The sequence below is a fragment of the Equus asinus genome, chromosome 19 (genome assembly GCF_041296235.1).
Source record: "Equus asinus isolate D_3611 breed Donkey chromosome 19, EquAss-T2T_v2, whole genome shotgun sequence".
NCBI classification, from domain to species: Eukaryota; Metazoa; Chordata; class Mammalia; order Perissodactyla; family Equidae; genus Equus; species Equus asinus.
The window spans coordinates 20,051,646-20,076,635 of record NC_091808.1 but is presented as its reverse complement, the minus strand read 5'-3'; the positions used below and the strand labels follow the sequence as shown (position 1 = coordinate 20,076,635).

The window sequence follows — 24,990 nt, the reverse complement described above, 5'->3', positions numbered from 1 at the left end:
CTTAGGAGCAGTTTCTGTGAATTTCTTCTACCAATGGGCCAGACTTTGTTTCTCTGCATGTTAAGTTTTACATCAAAAGCTGGACATTTTTAATATTATAATATGGTAACTATGGAAATCAGACTCTTCTCCCTCCTCAAGATTTGTTTTAGTTGCTTGCTGTAGCTGTTTGTTTTGTTTGTTTCCTAAACTCTTTTTGTAAAGTCTTTATTCTTTGTCATGTGTGGTCTCTGAAGCTGCTGTTCCTTTTTCTCTAGTTTAGCTTATGTTTTGACAGATTTCCTAGAACACCAGGAGAGAAAAGGAAGAAGAAAGAAGGAGGAGGAAAGTAGTAGTAGCAGTACAAGGACAAGAAAAACTTCCCCCAGTCTTCACAGATTGGCTCCATGCCGGGGTACTCCTTGAGTGCTTACCTAGACCATTTATAACTCTGCCTTAGTCTTCCCTTCCTGCCTCCACTGAGCCTACTGATCCACTAGAAGAGAAAGCTGGAGGTCTCAGCCGTGGCATGCATGAGCCTGGGCATGCACATGTTTTTCAAAATTCTCCAGTATACACTTAAGTTTTTCAATGTCCTAATTTCCTATCATTTTTAAATTGCCTTTTTCCTGATTCTGTGTTTGCTTGATTGCTGTAAACTTTTGTTTCCCAGAGTTTCTGACAAAGTCCACTCTGAGAGTTTTGCTTGACTTTTCAACATTTCTATGAAGGGATGGGCCTTTGGAGCTCTGCTATTTTACTCATGTCATCTCCCTGCTTCAATTCTTAAAGTTTTTTGTATATTAGAGATTATCAGCACTTTATTTATGATGTATATTGCCAATATTTGCTCCCAGTTTGTCTTTATGTTTCTGGCCATGAAAAATCTAATTTTTATGAAGGGAAATTTATCAACCTATTCTTTTACAGAACCTTGATTTTGAGTCAGAGTTACACAGCCTGTCCTCACATAAAGGTTATAGAGAAATTCACTCCCAATTTTTTCTACTATTTGCAAAGTTTCATTTTTTACAGTTACGACTAATTACGATTAATTTGGAATTTATTCTTGTGAACAGGTGAATCTAATTACGGCTTTTTCAAAATGGCTATACAGTCCTCCCAAACCTACTTATTAAAAAATCCTTCTTTGGGGCCTGCCCGGAGGTGCAGCAGTTAACTTTGCACACTCCGCTTTGGCAGCCTAGGATTCGCCAATTCAAGCCCTGGGCTGGGACCTACGCACTGCTTATCAAGCTATGCTGTGGCAGGTGGCCCACATATAAAAAAACAGAGGAAGATGGGCAGAGCTTGGGGCTAGTCTTCCTTGGGAAAAAAAAATCCTTCTTTGTCCCTGCAATCTGGACTTTCTACTCTACTCCACTGATCTATCTATTCAAGCATCAGCACCAAGTTATTTTAATTATACTGACTTTATAACATCTTAAAATATATGATAGGGCTATTCTCTCCTCATAGCTATCTTTCTAGTATTTTCCTAGCTATTCTTCTGTGTATATTTTTCCACATGAACATATCAATTAGTCTACCTTCATGAAATGCTTGCTGGTATTTTATTGAGATCACATTAAACTTACAAATTATTTAAGGAAGAACTGTTATCTTGATCAGGCTAAGACGTCCTAACCAAGAACAATGTATGTTTTCCACGTATCTAAGTTTACTTTGTATCTTTCTGGAGTGTTTTATAGTTTTCTTCATTCAGTTTTAAACAAATCTTGTTAAGTTTATTGCTATGTATTTTATCTTTTTTATTGCTACTGTAAATGGGTTTTTCCCCCCAATTATACCTTCCAACTGGTTATTTGTATTAACACACAAAGTTGTTCTGATTGTTAATTTTCAACCTTGCTATCTGGCTAAATGCTTTAATTGTTTGAGTTAGTTTCATCATTGATTCACTAGGGTTTCCAGGTTCTTCATTTCCAATTTTTATGCCTCTACTTTCTTTTTCTTGTCAAAGTGCACTGATTAATACCTCCAATACAAGGTTAAATAGAAGTAAAGATAGCAGGCATCCTTGACTTTTCCATGACCTTAAGCAGAATGCTGGTTTTAGGATTGAGGTATGTACATATTTTTGAGAGGAAGACTGTCCCTGAGCTAACATCCATGGCAATCTTCCTCTACTTTATATGTGGGATGCCGTCACAGCATGGCTTGATGAGCAGTGCATAGGTCCGTGCCCAGGATCCAAACCCACAACCCTGGGCTGCCGAAGCAGAGAACATGAACCTAACCACTACACCACCAGGCCAGCCCTGAGGTAATATACTTAACCAAGTTAAGGAAATATCTGGGGCTGGCCCAGTGGTGCAGTGGTTAATTTTGCATGTTTCACTTTGGTGGTCCAGGGTTCGTGGGCACAGACCTATTCACTGCTCATCAAGCCATGCTGTGGCTGGATCCCACATACAAAATAGAGGAAAACTAACACAGACGTTAGCTAGGGTGAATGTTCCTCAAGCAAAAAGAGGAAGACTGGCCACAGATGTTAGTTCTGGGCCAATCTTCCATAGCAAAAAAAGAAAAAAAAAGAAAAAGAAAAGGAAGTATCCACTGAGTCTTACATTCTCAAGCATTTTTTTCAGAAAAGGGCATTCAGTTTTGTCAAATGGTTTTTCACTATCAATGAAGAAATTTATACAATTTTTCTTCTTAGATTTATTAATACAATGAATTATATTCATAGATTTCCTAATATTGAACTATCCTTGCAATCCTGGTATACATGCATGTGGTCACAGTGTATCTTCTTAATGCAGTACTGATGTGTCCACTAATATTTGACTTAGGATTTCTTGTATCAATATTCATAAATGATACTGGCTTGTAACTTTTTTTGGTGCTACTTGAATGGATTTATACTTGCTTCATTAAAACTAAGTACTAGAAAGCAAAAATAAACAAGTGGGACTACTCTAAAGAGCTTCTGCACAGCCAAGGAAACCATCATCAAAATGAAAAGGCAACCTACTGAATGGGAAAAGATAATAACATATATCTGACAAGAGGTTAAATTCAAAATACATAAAGAACTCATATACAACTCAAGAGCAAAAAACCCAAAACAATCTGATTAAAAAATGGGCAGAGGATCTGAATAGATATTTTTCCAAAGAAGACATACAGATGGCCAACAGGTACATGAAAAAAATCACTAATCATCAGGGAAATGCAAATCAAAACCACAACGAGGTATCACCTCACATCTGTTAGAATGGCTATTATCAAAAAGATAAGAAAAAGCAAGTGTTGGCAAGGATATAAAGAAAAGAGAACTCTTGAGCACTGCTGGTGAGACTATAAAATTGGTGCAGTCACTAAGGAAAACAAAAATAAACAAGGTTCCTCAAAAAATTAAAAATAGAAGGATTGACATCAGCATTATGGTGAAGAAAGCTCTTTCCTTAGACTTTCCCCCCTAAGATAAGAGTAAAAGGACATTCATATACCAACAGAGGACATTCACACAACACGAAAGTCGTCTGAGAGACCCACGCAGCCATATGTCTGAAGGTGGAGGTGCTGGACCCCTCAGAGGAAGTGGAAGGAGGTAAGGGGATCTCCCCTCCCTCCCCCAAGGGCAGTGACCCAGGTTGCGGAACCATGTGCAGCTCTGAGAGGGGAGGGAGGAGGGACAGCGCCCCACAGGGACACCTTTGCTCTCCAGGTTTCCCCACAGACTGTGGGAAAGCCCCATGCAGAGGTGGCTATGTTATTGCAGGGGGTGTCTTCATCAAGTCAGCAACCCAGGAGAGTAGATAGTGACGGTAGAGTGAAAATGCCCCTGGCATCGCACAGGCTAAAGAAAGAGCCCCTTCCCCTGCCTGGTGCTCCACCTCAGCTGGTTGGCCAGAGTGCATTAGAATATACCTTAGAAAAGCAGCAGCTGTGAGCAAGTGAGCTGCAGATTGTGGCAGGCTCAGAATACACAGCTCTTGACCCCCACCCAGTGGCAGCTGAAACCACATATTATCACTATGTGGTGGCATAAACCCATGCCATCAAACACTATGAAGAAATATACCAGTATTCCAGAGGAGAAGGAAAATGACAAGTACCCAGAAATCAATCCTGAAAGAAAAGAAATTTATAATCTAAATGACAGAGAACTCAAAACAGCTATCATAAAAAAACTCAATGAGTTACAAGAAAATACAGGTAGACAGTTCAATGAAATCAGGAACAAACTTAATGAACAGAGGAAATTCTTCACAAGAGACTGAAACTGTAAAGAAAAACCAATGAGAACTGTTGGAGATGAAAAAGACAATGATGAGACAGAGAAAAATCTGGACTCCCTGAATAACAGCCAATATTATGGAGAAGAGAATTAGCAGCCTGGAGGGCATAAATATAGAAATCTTTCAGATGCAGGAGGGAGAACTAAGACTAAAAAGAAATGAAGAAATTCTCTGAGTCAATTATGAAATACAACATAAGGATTATAGGTATTTCATAGGGAGAAGAGAAGGAGAATGGAGCAAAAAGCTTGTTCAAAGAAATAATAGAAGAGAACTTCCCAAACCTGGGAAAGGAGCTGGAAATACAAGTGAAATAAGCCAAGAGAACTCCTAATTATATCAATGTAAAAAGACCTCCAAGGCACATAGTAGTAAAGCTGGTAAAAGTCAATGACAAAGAAAAAATATTAAGGGCAATAAGGCAGAAGAAAATAACTTACAAAGCAACCTCTATCAGGCTTTTAGCAGATTTCTCAGCAGAAACCTCACAGGTTAGGAGAGAGCAGAACAATATATTCAAAATTCTGAAAGACAAAAACTTTCAGAGAAGAATACTCTATCCAGAAAACATATCCTTCAGATACGATGGAGAAATAAACACTTTCCCAGATAAACAAAAGCTAAGGGAGTTCATCACACAAGACACTCCCTACAAGATATATTCAAGGCCCTCCTATCTGAAAAAAAAAAGAAGGGGTTTACAAAGCCTTGAGCAAGCAGATAAATAGGTAGACAAAATCAGAAAATTGCACCTCTCTATCAGAAAACGATAGCACACATTTAATTATAACATTAAAGATAAAGGGAAGGAAAACATAAAAAATAAATATAATCTCACCATTTTAACCACAAACTCACAATATAAGATGGAAAAAGTTGTGACAATAACTTAGAAAGGGAAGAGGAAAGGGATGGAATCGGCTTAGTCTACGGAAATAAGAGGTTATCAGAAAATGGACTATCTCATCTATGAGATTTTTTATACAAACCTCATGGTAACCACTAAATAATCAGAACAGTGACAAAAATGATAAATAAAGAGAAAACTAAGGAAACTATCACAGAGAACTACCAAACTGAATTGGTAGTCTGAAATATGTGGGACAAGAAACAATGGAAATGCAGAAGAACTGGAAAACGAGTGATAAAATGGCAGCATTAAGCCCTCATATATCAGTAATCACTCTAAATGTAAATGGATTGAATTCTCCAGTCAAAAGACACCAAGTTTTGGGATGGATTCAAAACCAAGACCCAACAATTTGCTGCCTCCAGGAAACACATCTCAGCTCTAAAGACAAACACAGGCTCAGGGTGAAAGGATGGAAGATGATATTCCAAACTAACGGCAAACAAAAGAAAGCAGGTGGTAGCTATACCACTACTGGGTATTTATCCAAAGAACATGAAATCAACAGTTCAAAGAGACTTATACACCCCATGTTCATTGCAGCATTATTCACCATAGCCAAGATGTGGAAGCAACCCAAGTGCCCATCGACTGACAACTGGATAAAGATGTCGTATATACATATATATAAATAATGGAATACTACACAGCCATAAAAAAGGACAAAATCATCCCATTCACAAAACATGGATGGACCTTGAGGGTATTACGCTAAGCGAAATAAGCCAGACAGAGAAAGAAAACACCATATGATTTCACTATGTGGAAGATAAACAAACACATGGACAGAGAATGGTTTAGTGGTTACCAGAGGGGAAGTGGGTTGGGGAATGGGCACAAGGGGTGAAGGGGCACATATTTATGGTGACTGACAAAAAATAATGTACAACTGAAATTTTACTATGTTATAAACTATTATGACCTCAATAAAATAAATAAGAAAATAAGTGAACAGTTAGATACACTCATGCCATGAAATATTATGCAGCCAAAAAATGATGCCAATCTACATTTACAGTATGGTTGCTATTCATAAAAGACTATAAAATGAGAAAAAAATAAAAATACAAATATGATCCAGCAATTCCACTTCTAGGTATTTATCTGAAGAAAATGAAAACAGTAAGTTCAAAAAGATATATGCACCCCCATGTTATCTGCGGCATTATTTTTAACAGCCAAGATCTGGAAACAACCTAAGTGTACAACAATGGATGAGTGGATAAAGAAAATGTGACATATAGACACACACATGCATGCACACACACACACAATGGAATATTACTCAGGCATGAAGAAGGAAATCTTGCCATTTATAACAAGGATAGACCTTGAGGGCATTACGCTAAGTGAAATAAGCCAGACAGAGTAAGACAAATACCATATCATCTCACTTATATGTAGAATCTAAAACATACCCCAGAAAAACAAACCAAAACAACCCACAAAAAACCACAGACTCACAGATACAGAGAACAAACTAGTGGTTGCCAGAGGCACGGGCTGGAGGTTGAGCAAAATGGGTGAAGGGGGTCAAATGGTACAAATTTCCAGTTATGAAACAGGTCAGTCATAGTGATGTAACTTACAGCATGGTAACTACAGTTAATAATACTGTATTGCATATTTGAAAGTTGTTAACAGAGTGAATCTTAAAAGTTCTCATCACAAGAGAAAAAAGCCTTGTAACTATGTATGGTGACAGATGTTAAGTAGACTTATTGTGGCGATCATTTTGCAATATATATAAATATTGAATCATTATGTTGACTAATATAATGTTATGTGTCAATTATACCTCAGTGAAAAAACATTTTTTCAATTAAAAAGAAAGTATTAGAAGTTTTCCTTCATTTTCTATGCTCTAAAACAATTTGCATGGCATTGGGATTCTCTGGTCTCTAAAGATTTAATAGAATTCCCCTGCAAAATCACTTGGACCCAGTGCATTTTCTGTGTGGGAGCTCCTTGACAGATATCTTTTTTTCTTCTATGGAAACTGGTCTAATTTTTTTTTTTTTACCTCTACTGGGACCAATTTCAGTGAAGTATACTTTCCAAAATAATTATGTCCATTTCATCTAAGTTTTCTAATTCTTTTTGATTAGAGACGCATACAATATTCTCAAATAACTTAAAAAATTTCCTCTATATTGATAATTATTTCTCCCTGGTTATCTTATTCTGTATATTCGTGTTTCTTTCCTTTTTATCTTGACTAAAAGGGTAGTGATTTATCTATTTTGTTAATTTTTTCAAATACTCATACTTTGATTTGTTAATATGATCTGTTTTTCAGTTCTCTACCTCATGCAACTATAACTTCTCTTTATTATTTTCTTGCTTTTGCTTTTTTTTGGTTTACTTTGTTCTATTTTTCTTTTTTTGGTTTTGAGTTTGGAATTCATTTATTTTTATTCTTTCATTTCTACTGATATAGGTGCTTAGAATTATGAATTTTCCTCTGATCACTGCTTTACATGTATCCCTTAAATACTGACATGTAGTGTTTTCATTACCATTCATCTTCAGAATATCTGTAATTTGAGTTTGACTCAGGGTTATTTAATAGGGTTTTTAGAATTTCTAGTTGGAAGGTACCTTTCTGATATTTAGTTTTTTGGTTTTTTTTATTAAGGTTATAAAAGTTAACATCCTTGTGAAATTACAGTTGTACATTATTATTAGTCATGTTGTAGGTGCACCACTTCACCCCTAGTGCCCTCCCCCCACCCCCCTTTCCCCTGGCAACCACGGATCAGTTATCTTTGTCCATATGTTAACTACCACCTATGAGTGGAGTCATACAGAGTTCGTCTTTCTCTGTCTGGCTTATTTCACTCAACATAATACTCTCAAGGTCTATCCATGTTGTTGTGAATGGGACAACTTTGTCCTTTTTTATGGCTGAGTAGTATTCCATTGTATATATACACCACAACTTCTTTATCCAATCATCAGTTGCTGGGCACTTAGGTTGGTTCCATGATTTGGCTATTGTGAATAATGCTGCAATGAAGATAGGGGTGCATGGAGCTTCTGAAATTGCTGATTTCAGGTTCTTAGGATATATACCCAGTAGTAGGATGGCTGGGTCATAAGGTATTTCTATTCTTAACTTTTTGAGGAATCTCCATACTGTTTTCCATAGTGGCTGCACCAGTTTGCATTCCCATCAACAGAGTATGAGGGTTCCCTTTTCTCCACAGCCTCTCCAACATTTGTCACTCTTGGTTTTGGATATTTTTGCCATTCTAACAGGTGTAAGGTGATATCTTAGTGTAGTTTTGATTTGCATTTCCCTGATGATTAGTGATGATGAGCACTTTTTCATGTGTCTATTGGCTATCCGTATATCTTCTTTGGAGAAATGTCTGTTCATGTCCCCTGCCCATTTTGTAATTGGGTTATTTGATTTTTTATTGTTGAGTTGTGTGAGTTCTTTGTACATTATGGAGATTAACCCTTTGTCGGATAAATAACTTGCAAATATTTTTTCCCAGTTAGTGGGTTGTTTTTTTGTTTCAATCCTGTTTTCCCTTGCCTTGAAGAAGCTCTTTAGCCTGATGAAGTCCCATTTGCTTATTCTTTTTATTGTTTCCCTCATGTGAGGGGTTATGGTGTCCGAAAAGATTCTTTTGAAGCTGATGTCAAAGAGTGTGCTGCCGATATTCTCTTCTAGAAGACTTATTGTTTCAGGCCTAATCTTTAGGTCTTTGATCCATTTTGAGTTTATTTTAGTAAATGGTGAAAAAGAATGGTTGATTTTCATTCTTTTACATGTGGCTGTCCAGTTTACCCAGCACCATTAGTTGAAGAGACTTTCTTTCCTCCATCGTATGCCCTCAGCAACTTTGTCAAAGATTAGCTGTTCATAGATGTGTGGTTTTATTTCTGGGCTTTCAATTCTGTTCCATTGATCTGTGCATCTGTTTTTGTAACAGTACCATGCTGTTTTAATTACTGGGGCTTTGTAGTATGTTTTGAAGTCAGGGATTGTGATGCCTCCAGCTTTGTTCTTCTTTCTCAGGATTGCTTTAGCAATTCGGGGTCTTTTGTTGCCCCATATGAATTTTTGGATTCTTTGTTTGATTTCTGTAAAGAATGACATTGGAATTCTGATTGGGATAGCGTTGAATCTGTAGATTGCTTTAGGTAGTATGGACATTTTAACTATGTTTATTCTTCCAATCCATGTGCATGGAATGTCTTTCCATCTCTTTATGTCGTCATCGATTTCTTTCAAGAAGGTCTTGTAGTTTTCGTTGTATAGATCTTTCACTTCCTTCGTTAAATTTATCCCAAGTCTGATATTTAGTTTTATGTTTAATTTCTAGTTTTATTTTACTGTGATCAAAAGATGTTGACTGTACTATTTATTTCTACTTTATGGGGTCTACAGATTTTTCCTTTGTGCCCTAATATATGATTAATTTTTGTGAACATTCCATATGTACTTGAAAAGAAGGTATTTCCTCTATTATCAGAGTATAGCACTTAATACATATCTGCAGATCTACCTGATTATGTTGCTTAGATCTTTTATGTCCTTACATATGCTACTTTACCGGGTGTCAGGACTGCAACCCCTGCTTTCTTATTGTTTCCACTAGATTGCTAAATCTCTCTCCTTTCCTTTATTTTAAAACTTTTAAAATCACTGTTCTAGGTGTATCTCTAGTATGCAGTACAGAGCTGCGTTTTGCTTTTTGAGCTAATTTGAAAATATTTTTATTTTATTAGCTATGTTAGCACATTCACATTTCTTTATGTGAATGACATATTTAGACTCAATTCTGTCATGTTCTAATTTTACTTATCTATCTGGTGTGTTTTAGAAATATTTCTTTTGGTTTCAAGAGGCCTTGTATTTTGTGTTTCAGTGGTTCTATCTGTATTTATACTTTTTTATAGTGCCCTTAACACTTGATTCTAAAGCTTTTTTATTACTATCTAGTCTGTCCTTCTTAAATAGCATTCTTTGACTCACACCTATTACTCATGACACTCAATTATCTTTTTCTACTTTCTTCTTTCTCTCTCCTTCCATTTTCTTTTAGTTGCAATTCCTCTGTCAGAAGACAAATTACTTGTATACCATCCTTCTATAGGTGTCCCACCTTTGTTTTAGTCTTAGCTCTACAACTGAATTATATGAAATGTTCACCCTCTATCTTTTGTCAATGTCTCCCTCCTCACCTCTTGGTTGGATGAAGCTCGCACTCTGTAGAGTCCTCAAAAAGAGCAACTGTGTACAGTATTCTGAGTTCTTTCAATTTAAAACTTATTTTGAAGTTTTGCATACTTGACAGCTTGGATTGGCATAAAATCTTTGTTCATTTTTCTTTGATCAAGTTTCTTGAATATAATGTTATTTTGTTGTCTTGCTTTGAATGATGAGTTTGAGGTGTCTGGTATCAGTCTATTTCTCTTGCTCTTGTAAATTATTTAATCTTTTTGACCCAAGGCATTGAGGATTTTTCCTTATCTTTAAAGTCTAATAGTTGTACTAAGATATGTCTTGATCATTCAATTTTCCATGTACCTGGAGGGCTCTTTCATTGTACAGATTCAGTAATTTTATTTCTGAAAAGTTTTCTTGGGTTATAGTTTTAAACACTAGTTCTGTTTCACTGGACTCTAATTATACACAATATGGGAACTTCTCTGCCTGTTTTCCACTTCAATCTCTTTCTCTTTGACCATTTATATTTCTTTATCTCATTTTTCCCCCTTTGGTTGTTTTTCTGTTGTCCTTCAAAGTTCCTTATTAAATTTTCATTTGAATTTACTTTTCCCTTGGGGACCTTTAATTTACACTTAGTTTGTGATATGACGTTATCTTTCTCTATCTTTTCTGAGTTTAAGCAATTGTCATTTCTTCCAACTTGTCCATTTTGATTCTTAGTTTGAATTCCTGATTCATGGTACTTTTTATATATTGGCAAATGCTTGTTTGAGAATACTTAATTCAGAATTGAGTGCTATGTAACTGTTTTCTTATAGTCCATGTTGGTTTTGATGGTAGAATTTTTTAGTGGCTTAAATATTTTGATTCATGTTTTCTGTTTTTTTCTTACAGTTTTGTATGGAAGTGGCCTGCTTTTTTATATTCCTATTCATTTTGTGGACAGGGTTCCTAATTTAAGCACACCTTCTTCTGTTAATCTACTAAAGTGCAGTTTCTTTAATGGGATGTGGTAGTTTGTTTACCTTATTTACCACAATCCTTAATTGTCCCCTCATTTTTTTTTCTTTTGTTTCTAAACCAACTCTCCATATTTGGCTGATAATTGTCCCCTCATTTTTTTTTCTTTTGTTTCTAAACCAACTCTCCATATTTGGCTGATTCTCCCTACAACTAATGCTTCTTTGAGACTGTCAACTTCTGACACCGCATACTTTCAAGTCCTTTCCCTGTAAACAGTGCTGCAAACTAACAAGATCCAGACCTACATTAAGGATCTTGGTACTTAGTATTTGAATTTGTCCTTCTGAGAGTGATATTTTCTGTTTCATCTAAGTCTTTTACTGGTATATGTACTTTTTCATGGAATCTCTCAAGCTTCCTGTCCCCGACTCTCGGCACCCACAGGCTTAATGCAGCGGGAATCATGGACAACTGCTGGGATTTGGATGGTAGTTTACAGGTGATGCTATCCTTTGTCTCCTAGAAATGCTGAAGGTTATGTGTGCTTTTCTTTGCACTCCTCATTCATTACATGTTTTTTGGAGAATTTGTGAGGAACATTGAAATTAGGTAGCTTCCACTATCCTCTAGACTTGGCAGTTTTCTACACAGTTTTTGTTTCGTTTTGTTTTAAGGAGTCCTTAGTCCTGAATACTTAGCCTACTTGAAATAGTACACTCTAATTCCTGGGAGAAGTCTGAAAAAAGGAAAGTTGTATTTCTAGAGATGGGTACAGGTACTAAAAATTAAAGAAACACTGGAGGTAGACAGGGAGCCTGGAGCACCAAGGGTGAGTAACTTACGAGGATATCAAGGGACTCTGAAGGAGGTGATGAGAGAGACTACAAGTAGACTATAAAATACGCAAGAGAAGACAATGAGAAAATGAGACAAGATCAAGGCAGACAGAGACAAGATCTAGATGAAAAATGATCACAAAATGGGATAGATAAGACTAACATATGAATGCTGTCCAGTAAGGAGACAGCAAGATAATTTTGGGAGATCCATCAAAATGAAGAACAAAGGAAATTAAGAATTAAACTGGAAGGTAAACATTTTACAAGACAAAACAGAAAGAAGAGGCTCAGAGAAAAGAACAGGTAAGCAAAGAAGAAAGTGAAATGTTTTCACGGCAAATTTTATGTTGTTTCCTGCTAAGATATGAAGCATATAAACTACTACGGATAAATCAAATTGGCAGACACCACTCATTCAAGTCAAAAGATGATCTTAAAACTGGTAGAAAAGCAGTAATTTGAGTAAGATTAAAGGCAAATAAGCTGGTAGGTTTTGGAAGAGCAATTTGGCAACAGTAATCAAAATTTCAAAGTGCCTTCCTTAGTCTTAACAGTTCCACTTCCAAGAATTTACCCTATAGAAAAGTTCCAACAAATATTAAAAACATATGTATGTAAGAATGTTCATTCTAGCATGGATTGTAATTGGAAAAGAGGGAAATCTAACTGCATGCTAACATGGTTGAAGGTTATGTATTAATATATGAGGATGCCCATGATTAACCTGGAATGGAAAAAATCAGGGAACAGAGAAGCAATATAGCATAGTGGTTAAGAATGCAAGTACACTTCAACTGCCTAGATTTACTACTGCTATACTACTGACTATATCACTTTGAGCAAGTTAATTAACTTCTCTAAGCCTTTAATTACTTCATTTACAAAAGCAGATTTTTAGTACATCCAGCTCACAGGGCTGTTGCAAGGATTTAAAGAAAAACAGTCCATTTAAACACTCTGCACACAGCGTCTGGCACATAAACACTTTAGGTAAGTCTGCTACTATTATTACTACAGGTATACTATAATCTCATTTCCACGTGTTTCATAAAAATGAGCATGAAGGGGATGGGGAGGATATGAATAAAACTTAATGTTGAAGAATCTCAGGAGTAGGATGAAGTGTATGGGATTCAAGAATACGCATTTTCTGCTTTATGACAAATATTTCATATATATATTTTTTCAAAGTTCAAAAACTGGAGACGAGATAGATATTTCTATAGATGTGATAAATTTTTAAAAAGTGAGCAAATATTTCAGAACTATTAATTAACATGACTCCTTTCATCATTTTTTTTACACTAAGCAAAACATCTTCAGTTGAATCACTTTATAAAAAGAAAGCACAACAAAAGAATCTACCTACCCCTGCAGTTGCTGCTGTTGGTGAGAGGAAAGGGGCACTCTTGGTTTGTTCCAACCAGTATAATCCTGGTTACATCTCAGTTTTTTAACAGAAAGAGGAGCTGGCTGAGGAAGAAATCCCAAACTTCTTTTAGCAGAGGGAGTTTGACTTGAAACATTAGTCCTGTAAAAAAAAAAAAAAGATAGATAAGAAGCAAAACAATTTTGAATGCTTCTATTTTTCCCTAGCAGATTCAGAGAAGTCAATGTCTAGGGAAAAAAATCCTAAGTTTGGGGAAATATCAGTCATGATGATCACTTGGGAAAAAATTCCACAAACGTAAATTAGCAAGTTCCGTTGACAGAGAGCTGAAGAGGCATATAATATGGTACCTACTTAACCTACAATCAAAATAATCCAAGTTAATGGCTTGAGAAAAACTACAAGTTTTACTTTTATCCACTTAATGGATATCATACACTAGTTTATGTAGTTTTGAAAACATGTAGGTGGTTAACTTTTTCCACTATATAATGACACAACAAATATTCTTACCCAATCTCAAGAACTTCCTCTAGTTTATATGTTTAGACGTGAAAATGTCAGTAGTATTTTCAATTTTTATTTTTAATTTTGCTAGATAATGTGACTGTTTTCCAAAAAGGCTGCACCAATTTATATTTCCACCAATAGTGAATTTCCATTTCTTTGCATGGTCTCCATTATATTATTATCAATCTAATGACTGAAACATGATCTCATTGTTACGTTATTTCACATTTTCCTGATTAATACCAAAGTTGGACATATTTTTGTAACTGTTTGCTATTCTCTGAATTGCTTTTGTGTACCCTTAGTTTTATACTGAGTTCCTACTGATCTGTAGTTTTCTATATATTCTATGTCATAATCCTTTGTCTATTATATATATTCTAAGTTTTAAGTTTTTACATAAATTTATCAGTCTTTTATGATTTCAATTTTTGTGTCTTGTTTAAGAATCATTCTGTAACATAAAGTCATAGAAATGTTTTCCTGTATTTTCTCTTAAAAGTTCTAAATCTTGTTTTGCCTTCTACTGGACTGTTTTTTAAAATATGTTGTAAAGTAGGAATATGATTTACTTTCTTATAAGGAAAAATCAATCATCCCCAAATGACTTACTGTCTGGCTAGGTCATCTGTTAGCCACTGTTAGGTTTTTTACTCAAAAAAAACACAAACTGTGAAATAGAATACTGAAACAGAAAAGTGTATAAAAATCAAATGTGTGCCACTGTGGGTGGGATGTCCAAAGTGAGGAAGCTGTGCATGGAGGTGGACAGGGGCCACATAGGAACTCTCTGCACTTTCTGCTTAATTTTGCTGTGAACCTAAAATTCCTCTAAAAAAGTTTATTAATTAAAAAACAAAATCAAGTGTGGAGCTTAACAAATTTTTATAAGGAAAACACCTATATAATAACTATTAATGTCAGAAACCCCCAAGTGCCGCTTCCCAATCACAACCCTCTTCTCCTACCCTAAAAAGTTATCATTAGCTTTCTATCAGTTTTATCCTATACTATATACTCCTAAACATTGTAGTTTGGACAATGCAAGGTATATTTGTTTCTATCCTCTTGCTCTCAACCTTTCCACAACTTTTTATTGTAGTTGTTTCTCTTTTAAATAGGATATAGATTATTATTCTTCCTTTAAAATCTATCTTTCTCTTTAACTAGAACATTTCATATATATTGATATTTAATGTCATTACTGATCTAGGTTAATAACTTTTGATATCCTTGTCTACTAATTCTATCATCTGTGCCATTTCTGAGTCAATATTTATTGATTAGCCAGCCCCGGCGGTTGAGTGGTTAAGATCTGGTGCTCCCACCAGGGCAGCATGGGTTCATTCCAGTCAGGGAACCATACCACCTGTCTGTCAGTTGTCATACTGTGGTGGCTGTGTGTTGCTGTGATGCTGAAAGCTACGCCACCGGTATTCCAAATATCAGCAGGGTCATCCATGGTGGGCAGTTTTCAGTGGAGCTTCCAGACTGAGACAGACTAGGAAGAAGGACCTGGCCACCCACTTCTGGAAAAACTGGCCACAAGAGCCCTATGAATAGCAGCAGAACACTGTCTGATAGAGCACTGGAAGGTTGAGAGGATGGCACAAAAAGACCTGGCAGGGTTTCTTCCACTCTGCTGTACACAGAGTCGCTAGGAGTCAGAATCGACGGCACTAACAACTGATTAATATTTCTCCTCCTTGTGAGTTGTATTTTCTTGCTTGTCTGTATGTCTAATAACGTTTTCTTGGATGCCAGATGTGAATTTTATCTTGTCAGGTGCTGGATATTTTTGATTTCTACAAACTTTCTTGAATTTTTGTTCTGGAATGTGGTTAGGTTACCTGGAAAGCTTGATCTTTTTGGGTCCTGCTTTTAAGGTTACGTGGGAATAGCACAGCAATTAGTCTAGGGACAGTTTTTCCTCACTAATGAAGCAAGACCTTTCTCAGCATTCCAACTGCTATTAGGAACAGTAACTATTCCTGGCTTTATGTGAATTCCAAGTATTATTCCTTCAGATCCTTCTCGGTGGTTCTTTCCCTGGCCTTGGCTAGCTTCCTCACGTGCATAAGCTGATCGGCACTCAACTGAACACTCAAGAGGAACCCTCTGCAGATCTCTGCAATTCTTTCTCTCTGAAGCTTTCCCCTCTGGTACTCTGCTCTGAATTCTAGCTGCCTTGGCCGCCCTGGACTCCTAGCTCCATTTCCTCAACTCAGGAAGAGCACTTGGTTTCCCCTCCTTGTGTGGGAGCCTGGGAACTTTCTCTAGGAAGCAAGCTGGGGCAGTCATGAGGCTAATTTCATTGGTTTCCCATCTCTCTGGGATCACTGTCCTTTACTGCCTCATGTCTAATATCTTAAGATCCATTGTTTTATATATTTTATCCAGGTTCTTAGTTGTTTCATGAAGGAGAATAATCTGGTCCCTGTTATTCCATCTTGGACGGAAGTGGAAGTCATCTTTAACTTTTTGTCTAACTTAACTTGTGGTCTGCTGTCAAACAAGAAAAGGAACTTAAAATGTTTCAATCTCCCTCTACTCTTTCTCATTCCTGTATTTCTTATTGCCTAATATTTTATTAAACTTTTGCTTTTAATCCTACCATACCCTCATTTTATAAAAACTATCAAAATGTATTTAGATGCATAGAATAACCCCAGAAAAATATTAGTTAACAATAGTTGCCTCTGGAAAGAGAAAATGAACAACCAGGAGTTAGGAAAGAAAGGGAGATCTACTTTTCACTTATGCATTCCATAACTTTTGAAGTTTCTACCATATCCACTTAGTTATAAAAAAGAATAAATTTTATGAGTATTTAAATTTTAAATATCTTTTAAAATTTTTTTGGTTCATTGATATTTCTTACTTCCACTCCTTCCTTTGTTCAATTTTCTTCTTGCTGAATAAATTCTGTCTTTGTCTATCTAAAACAGCATTATTTGACTTCATTCTTGAATTATAATTTAGCTAGGTATAGAAATCTTTGATGTTATTACTCCAGTGTCTTCTATTGCTATTGTTGCTAATGTCTGTTTTCCTTTTATAGAGGATATATTTTCTTTCTGGTAGCTTTTAATTTCTTTACTCATCACCTTCTACAATGTGGATTTTTTTTTTTTAAACATTAGCTGTTTGGCATGTGTTGAGGATTTTTCTTTTTTTGTTGTTGAGGCTTTTCAATGTGGGGGCTTTCATTATTTTCATCCATTATTTCTTTGACAGATTTCTTGCCTTTATTCTCCTTAGTCTTTTTTTTCAAAATGCTATTAAACATGGAGGGTAGACCAAGGAGCTCAACATAAGTCTTTTCATTTCATTCACATTACCATTTCCTCTCTGTGCTGCATTCCACAATCATGCCTTCTTGACATACTTAGTAGCTGCTTTAGTCTGGATCTCCAATCTGCCTAGGACTTTATGTCAGGAGTTCAGAATTCTTGCCCCTCTGCAGGTAACACTAAAGAAGACGCCACTCATTGCAACTCCCATTTCTGTGTACTTGCTCTCTGCTAAGGGAGCATTAGGCCATCAGTACATTTATGGTTCTAAATCCGGGTAGTTATATACAAGTGTTTTGCCTTGGTTTCCCAGCACAGAGAGAACTTCTAGACATCCAGCTTCATATAAAAAACCCACACCTGGGGTCCCTGAGCTCACAGGATGCTCCATGCCGGGGGCAAGTTCTGGCCTGGGGTCATGTTCAGTTTCCAATCTTATGTTGGTTTTAAAGACCTAGCCCTAAATACTTGACTACAGTCTGTGTTTCCCTTGTGCCTTATGGCTTCAGCCTTTATTCAATGTTAGTTTTCTCACTGATCTGGAAATTTTCACCTTAGTTTTGAGTGCAGCTTTGCATTAAAAAAATTTTTCCCCTTCAGTCATTCCTATGTGCAATGAATATGCTCATTCTATTATTTTGAGAAGAAATTTGTACTGTATTTAATAAATCATTTGCAAACTACAATTAGGCTTTTTTTTAAAACTTAAGATTTAAGATTCTTCTAATAAGCAGAAATATGTCAAGCTTCCTCTCCCTTAACTTCAAATAACTTAGTTACCACTGTAGTTATAAAGTGCTTGACCGATACCACCCAAGAATAAATATACAATGTTAAATTCTTTATTTCACCTTAATCATTTTATACAAATAATCTAGATGTCTTTACCACTGTGAATTAAATTCTAGTACACAACAAAATATGACTTAGATAGCATCTCTATTATATGCCACCACTACCCTCACTTTTTACATTTACTGTTGCCCTTCCGTGCTGCATCCCATGATCATGCCTTCCTCACAAGCCAGTAGTACTTATCTTATACATTTACATCCAATAAATCTCAAAAAATTTTAATCTATATCCATAGAATCAGCAATTAATTTCTGACTGGGCTTTTCCAGTAAAAGATATTCACTAATGTGAAACTTTTGTTTTTTAAAGAAAACGTCTTAACTTTTGGTAGGTAGCTTAACAGATACACAGGCCAACAAAGGCAACTTAAACTTGCCTTGGAGAAGAGATCTTATATGTTCATCGCTTGGGATGGTGGAAAATACACTGGTCTAGAATCTACCTGATCACACTTACAGCCACAACCTGTGGCCTCAGTACTGCTCTTCCCAGACCTCAGTTTACTCATTTGTTGAAAAACTTAAAAAAGAAGTGCTGAACTAAAACATTCCTAGACTACTTTCTAACTAAAATGTCATGAGTCTATGATTCTCATCAATTGTGTTATTTTAAATTAGGGTATTCACTTGGAGCATAATGCACAGCCTATTCCATCATTCAATATTCTGAAGACGAGAGCTCTTCAAGTTCTTCACAAGGCATAGAACCAATGTGTACCTGTCTAGATTGGTGCTGCCAGAAGAGTAGTCCTTAGATCCAGCTCTACCACCATAAAAGGATGATGACTGCAAAGGTAAAAGGCCTAAAAGACAAACAAACACAGGAAAAATTTAATTTCTAAATTCACCATTCAAGTTCACTTAATAATGAAATTTTATGCATTGGGCCAGTTTATATTTAACTCTTTTTTCCCCCGTTCTTTTCATCAAAGTAACATATATATGCATGTTAAAAGATCAAATACTGCGGAAAAGGTTCTAACAGCAAACAACATTCTCCTGCCCCAAAGCTTCATAAATTTTTCTAATTTCTAACCATGTTTTGAAACTTAGTTTTCCTGATTTCCTCCATAACACTACATAAAGATTCTACTATTTCTTCATTCAGCCACTTTAAATAGCATCGGCTCCCTATTATGAAAAACTAGAAAGCGCTCACTTACATCACCCCTACTCTTGTTATCTTTTCCCCAACCAATTAGTTGTACTACTTTAGTTAAAACGGAGTACTTAAAGATGTAATAGGCTTTAATAATGTTGAAGTTAAGATAACATCTTACAGAAGTTGATGTGGAAGAGGATGAGAGAAGAAAGTAAGTGGTCAAGTGGTAAGAAGGTTCATGGAACAAAAGGTAGACATTCTTAGTGTGTTCAAGTTAACTTTGTAACATTAAGTACTCCGTTTTCTAACTATAGGTTGATTATAAAAGCTAAAAACAAGTTAGTGGAGTTTACATAATGTATTATTATTTCAGAGGTAAGAATAATATTAGAAATACTTCCTTCTGTAGGAGTTACAGGATGCTACAACCGTGAACCACTAAAAGGAGACTGTTCCTATAGTCCTGATCAAAATAATTCTCTTAAACTCTCAATGTATCAAAATCAAAATTGAAGCTTGCTTCAATTTAATTTAGAGTTGACATAATATTCAAATGAATACCAGATATCTGAGTCTCTAAGGAGTTCAGAGGATCAGAGAGATACGTTAAGTGTAGGAAATACTGAAAAAATTCAGGGACGGTATAACTTTTAGTTTTGTAAAAATAAGGTACAAAGTGAGTTTAAACAACTGCTTTAAGGGAATAATTTCAAGATTTTCTGGAACTTATAATAAGTAGCAACGCTGATGAACTTTAATTTTAACCACTTTAACTCCTTGGATTCACTATAATGTCCAGGTACTTGGACAATGACAGAGCTTAATTACAGGCAGTTAAACAGGGAAGAAGCTAATGCCTAGATTCTTTGTAAACAGAATAAAAGTTTCCTTATATTTCTAATTCTTTAAAAATGTTTTAGCTGAGGGGCCGGCCCCGTGGCCGAGTGGTTAAGTTCGCGTGCTCCACTGCGGCCGCCCAGGGTTTCGCTGGTTCGGATCCTGGGCATGGACATGGCACCGCTCGTCAGGCCACGCTGAGGCAGTGTCCCACATGCCACAACTAGAAGGACCTGCAACTAAGATATACAACTATGTACCAGGGTGGATGTGGGGAGATAAAGCAGGTAAAAAAAAAAAAAAAAGATCGGCAACAGTTGTTAGCTCAGGTGCCAATCTAAAAAAATACATATATATATATTTTAGCTGAGTATTAGATACAAATTGGTGCCCAATAACTAGTACTGAACTATGTCATATTTCTGAATAATGTAGAGAGGTATGTCCCAGTTTAGGTTTTTATTTCTAGTCTAATACGATACATCATATAACAAATGAGTATCTTACATAAAGACCAATACTTACCTGATGTCCTGTTCTCTTCTGACTGTTTCAAACTCAGCTGCTTCTCTCTACTGCTGGTTAAATACTTTCTTGAGGGATCTGTCATAGCCTTGTTGTTCCTACAGTTAATAATTTAATTCAATGTATAGGTGTATAAAGATACACTTCTTAATTTTAAATAGTTGTCATTAAAAAAATTTACATTTTGAGTCCCAATTTCATTGATTCGCTTGAGGTTAGGCTACAAGGTGTTAAAGCCTCAAGCGGTCAGAGAATCATGAAAATAAGCTTTCATTACCAAATCAAAAGCCAATTCAATCCATAATCCTGGTAATTAAGCAAAAATGAAGGTGCATTTTCTTTATACAAAAGTAAAACCAGAGACAGCAAGATTATATAGATTTTCTTAGCCAAAAGCAAGACTAGATGAAATGATTCAGCTACTAAAACCAAAAGAATCAAGTAAGAAGTATCAAACTCTATACTGGATAGGTTTAAAAAGTAAACCAAAAACCAAAATGTTTCAGTCTCTATAATTTGAAATACTATTTACTGAATGTCAACATCATTTCAATCCATAATGATGACACTATTCTAGGTTCATGAACACAAAGTTAAGTCAAAATGTCTTGAGCCCCATTTTCCCCCTCTATTATTCCCAAATATCTGAAACCATATAAGCAGAGTGGGTCCATTCAGATAAATGCTGATCCTTTGATTAAAATTGCTCATTTTAGGAGCACCATCATGAATAAAGCCTGCAGCATACAGAATAGATGCTTCACCCAGATTCCCTCTGACCCCATTTTTGTGTCCTTTCTTCCACACCAATTTAGGTATGTTTTCAATAACAGTACCTAGAGTTATTCACAGGACTGTCCTCAAGATACTAGAAATACTCTGCCTGCCTCTCAGAGAGTCAGAAGTAAGGTCAGGTGATGGAGTATGAGTATAGAAGCCCAGCTCCTTTGCCTTGAATTAGACCAACTTTAAGGTGAAATTTATTAAAAAGATGATCTCTCTGGGATTAGGATGAAGCCTAACCTCTGAGTGATTTTTGTCTGAGATCATACTCAAACTTCGTTTCCTGTACTTCACTGTCTTGCTTTCCCTGCTCTCTTCCTGGTATCTCCTGGATGTACTCCTTTAAAAATCACTTGCACACTAACCTCCATTTCAGGGTCTCCTTCTGGGAAACTTGATCTACAACAGTTGGTACTAGAAGTGGGCCTAGGAAGGACGCTGTAAGGACAAGATTCTGGAATTGGATCACTTGTTTGCAATGGCAACAGAAATCCTAATCCTGGTGGTAAGACCTCTAGTATCTTATAGTGTTACAACTACTAAGATTTTTCATCTGTAGCGAATTGTGACGAGATAAAGTAGAAAAGGATATGGCTCATGCAATATCTCTAGCATTCAAGAAATGTGGTAGACTGCAAAATGGATCTTGCTGGGGTTATAGAAATGTTCTGAAATTGGATTATCGTGATGGTTGTACAACTCAGTAAGTTTACCAAAAATTATTCAATTGGACATTTAAACAGGTGAATTTTATGGTACATAAATTCTACCTCAATAAAGTTGTTTAAAACGTGTCCCATGGGGCTGGCCCCATGGCCTAGTGGGTAAGTTCAGCATGCTCCACTTCAGCAGCCTGGGTTCAGTTCCCAGGCGCAGACCTACATCACTCGTTGGCGGCCATGCTGTGGAGGCGACCCACATATAAGCTAGAGGAAGACTGGCACAGATGTTAGCTCAGGGTGAATCTTCCTCAGCAAAAAAATAAAAAATGTCCCAAATGATTCCCTTCCTTGTGCCCAAGCCCCCCAGCAAGTAACGCAGTCTATTTCTCCATCCCTTAATGGGGCTGGCCTTATGATTTCCTTGTCCAAAAAGAGTATGATAGAAATAACGTATCAGTATAAGTCCTGATCCTAAGACTAAAGGCACCTTGCAAATTTCCACTCACTCTCTTGGAACCCCGTGAATAATTCCTGGCTAACCTGCGAGATGATTAAAGACACATGGCCAATCACCCTCATCACCCTAACCAGTAGTCAGTCAATGCCCAGTCATACAAGCAAGGCCATCCTGGACCAGCTGACCCCTAGCTAACAAACCAAGTGATCACGGATGCCGGAGAAAATGAGAGAATCCAGACACAAGTGGCCAAGCCTGGTCCAGATAAGGAGAACCACTCAAGTGACCATTGACTCATAAGCAATAATAAATAGTTACTATTTTAAGGCCCTAAGTTTTAGAGTGGTTTGTTACACAGCAATAGATAACTGATACAAGTGATACAGGGTAAATAATAATCATAAAGACTGTGGAATTGGCTGGTTGTTGCTATGAGTATTGATCGACTCAAGAGAGAAAATGACAGGCTCAGTTGAGCCAATTACCAGCTTAAGAATAAAGACACCATATAGACTTGCTCACCCAAGGAGAGTTGCTGCACAGATGCTTAGGATTCAAGACCAATACCATGCTGTCTACAGCAGAAAATGATACATCATTGATAAAGTATGGCATACTACTCCTGGCAGACTACTAGGCCCTGGAAGAGACTGAGCATCTGACTGTGTCATCAAGGGACTATGCAACCAGAGCTAGCCATCGTGAGCTGGGTGCTATCACACTCACGAAGTCGTAAGAGCAGGAAGTCACAGGAGTAGTCCATCATTAAATGGAAGTGGCATATCTGGGATTAGTTCCAAGTAAGAGGAAGAGATAAAAGAATACACCTCACGAGCATTTCCCATGACCAGCTGAAAGAGGAGGAAAAAACCTGGGCCCGATACATGGATAAATCATCTCAGTATATTCGTACAAGATGAAAATGAACTGTTGCTGCACTATAGCTCCATTAAGGGACTGTCTTGAAAAGACAGTGGTGACAGGAAATCCTCCACTGTGCAGACTTTGAGAGGTACACCTCATTATCCAATTTGTGTGAAGAAAAAAGTGGATCAATGGACTCCTGGATTGTGGCAAACGGTTTGGATGGATGGTCAGGGGCCTGGAAGGAGCAAGCCTGAAAAATCAAGGAGAAATGATTTATGGAAAAAGTATATGGATAGCCATATGGAGTGCGTACAAAGGGTGAAGATCTGTTTTGCATGTTAAGGTTCACCAGAGAACTCCACTGAAGAGAGATTAAACAATCAGGCAAGATGACATGTCCAGTAGATGCCAGCCAATCTCCATACTCAGCCATCCCAATACTTCCACAAAGGGCCCATGAAGAACAGCCATGGTGGCAGAGATAAAAGCTACGCATGCACCCTGCAATAGAGGCTCCCTTTCACCAAGGCTGGTTTAGCTACTGCTGCAGCTGAATGTTCAACTGGTAAGCAGCAGAGACTGACACTCAGCCCCTGATCAAGTACTATCCCTTAAGGGAACCAACCAGTCATCTGGTGACAAGCCGACTACATCAGATTCCTTCCACCCTAAGGAAGGGCAGCCATTAATCCTGACTGACATTGGCACATAGCTTAGGTTAGGTTTTGCCTTCCCTGCCTTGGCCACATTACTATCTGAGGGCTCATAACTTTTATAGTCTGGGAGGCAGACCTCATACTCACCCAACCTCTAGCTCTAAAGGAAAAGAATGAGACAATTAAGAACACTGCTCTGTTAGTGCTCCTCAATGCTTTCAGAAAGATCCTATTAGAGACAGATAAATTTGGGCAAGAACTAGCCAACTTGCAATCAAGGAGGAAAAGAAATACATCTCTGTGCCAATGGCCTAGTGAGTTGAGACCACACAGGACCAAAAAAATCCAATTGCTTCTGATTCACAAAATGAGGTAATGTTAAGAGGTAACTGCAGTAGTAGTTTTGTGGAAAAACTTTGATGTTAATATTAGGGGAAACTGGGTGAGGGGTTTACAGGAACATTGCATATTATCTTTGCAATTTTTATGTAAATCTAAAATTATTCCAAAATTAAAAGGTTTATTCAAACAAAAAAACCAAAACAACAAAAAAAAATTGGCTCCAATTCTTCCACAAGCCTCTAAAAGTCTGTTTATTCTACCTTTAAAGAAACTTCTAGACTTCTAAAACTTCTAAATTTCTAGACACTTCTGAATTTCCAGAACTGCACCAGTATGAAGCAGGCTACAAAAGCTGTGTGGTCCAAAGAGGAACAGTCTTCAAAATCCACTTCAGCTATGGCCTTGAAAGATAATGGACAAAGGAAACCTACCAGACGGCAAAGTCAGGAGTCATATGGAGCACAATGAGCAAGGGTTTCTCCCAGAGGATAAAACACAGACTGCTACATGGGCTAATCAAGAACTTACTCCACAGCCTTCATAGCCTTCACAATTTCTGCTTAGC

General features: G+C 36.8%; 1 protein-coding gene across 10 annotated transcripts in view; it reads right to left on the bottom strand.

The window, feature by feature from the left end:
- Positions 1-24,990, bottom strand: part of USP37 (ubiquitin specific peptidase 37) — a 130,136-nt gene that overhangs the window by 50,010 nt on the left and 55,136 nt on the right. For all 10 annotated transcript variants that reach the window (XM_070489715.1, XM_070489716.1, XM_070489717.1 and 7 more), the window contains 3 exons: positions 20,659-20,756; positions 18,913-18,997; positions 13,517-13,678 (listed from right to left, as the gene is read on the bottom strand). In XM_070489715.1, the coding sequence (XP_070345816.1) occupies positions 13,517-13,678; positions 18,913-18,997; positions 20,659-20,756 (345 nt within the window). The remainder of the gene's footprint in view (positions 1-13,516; positions 13,679-18,912; positions 18,998-20,658; positions 20,757-24,990) is intronic.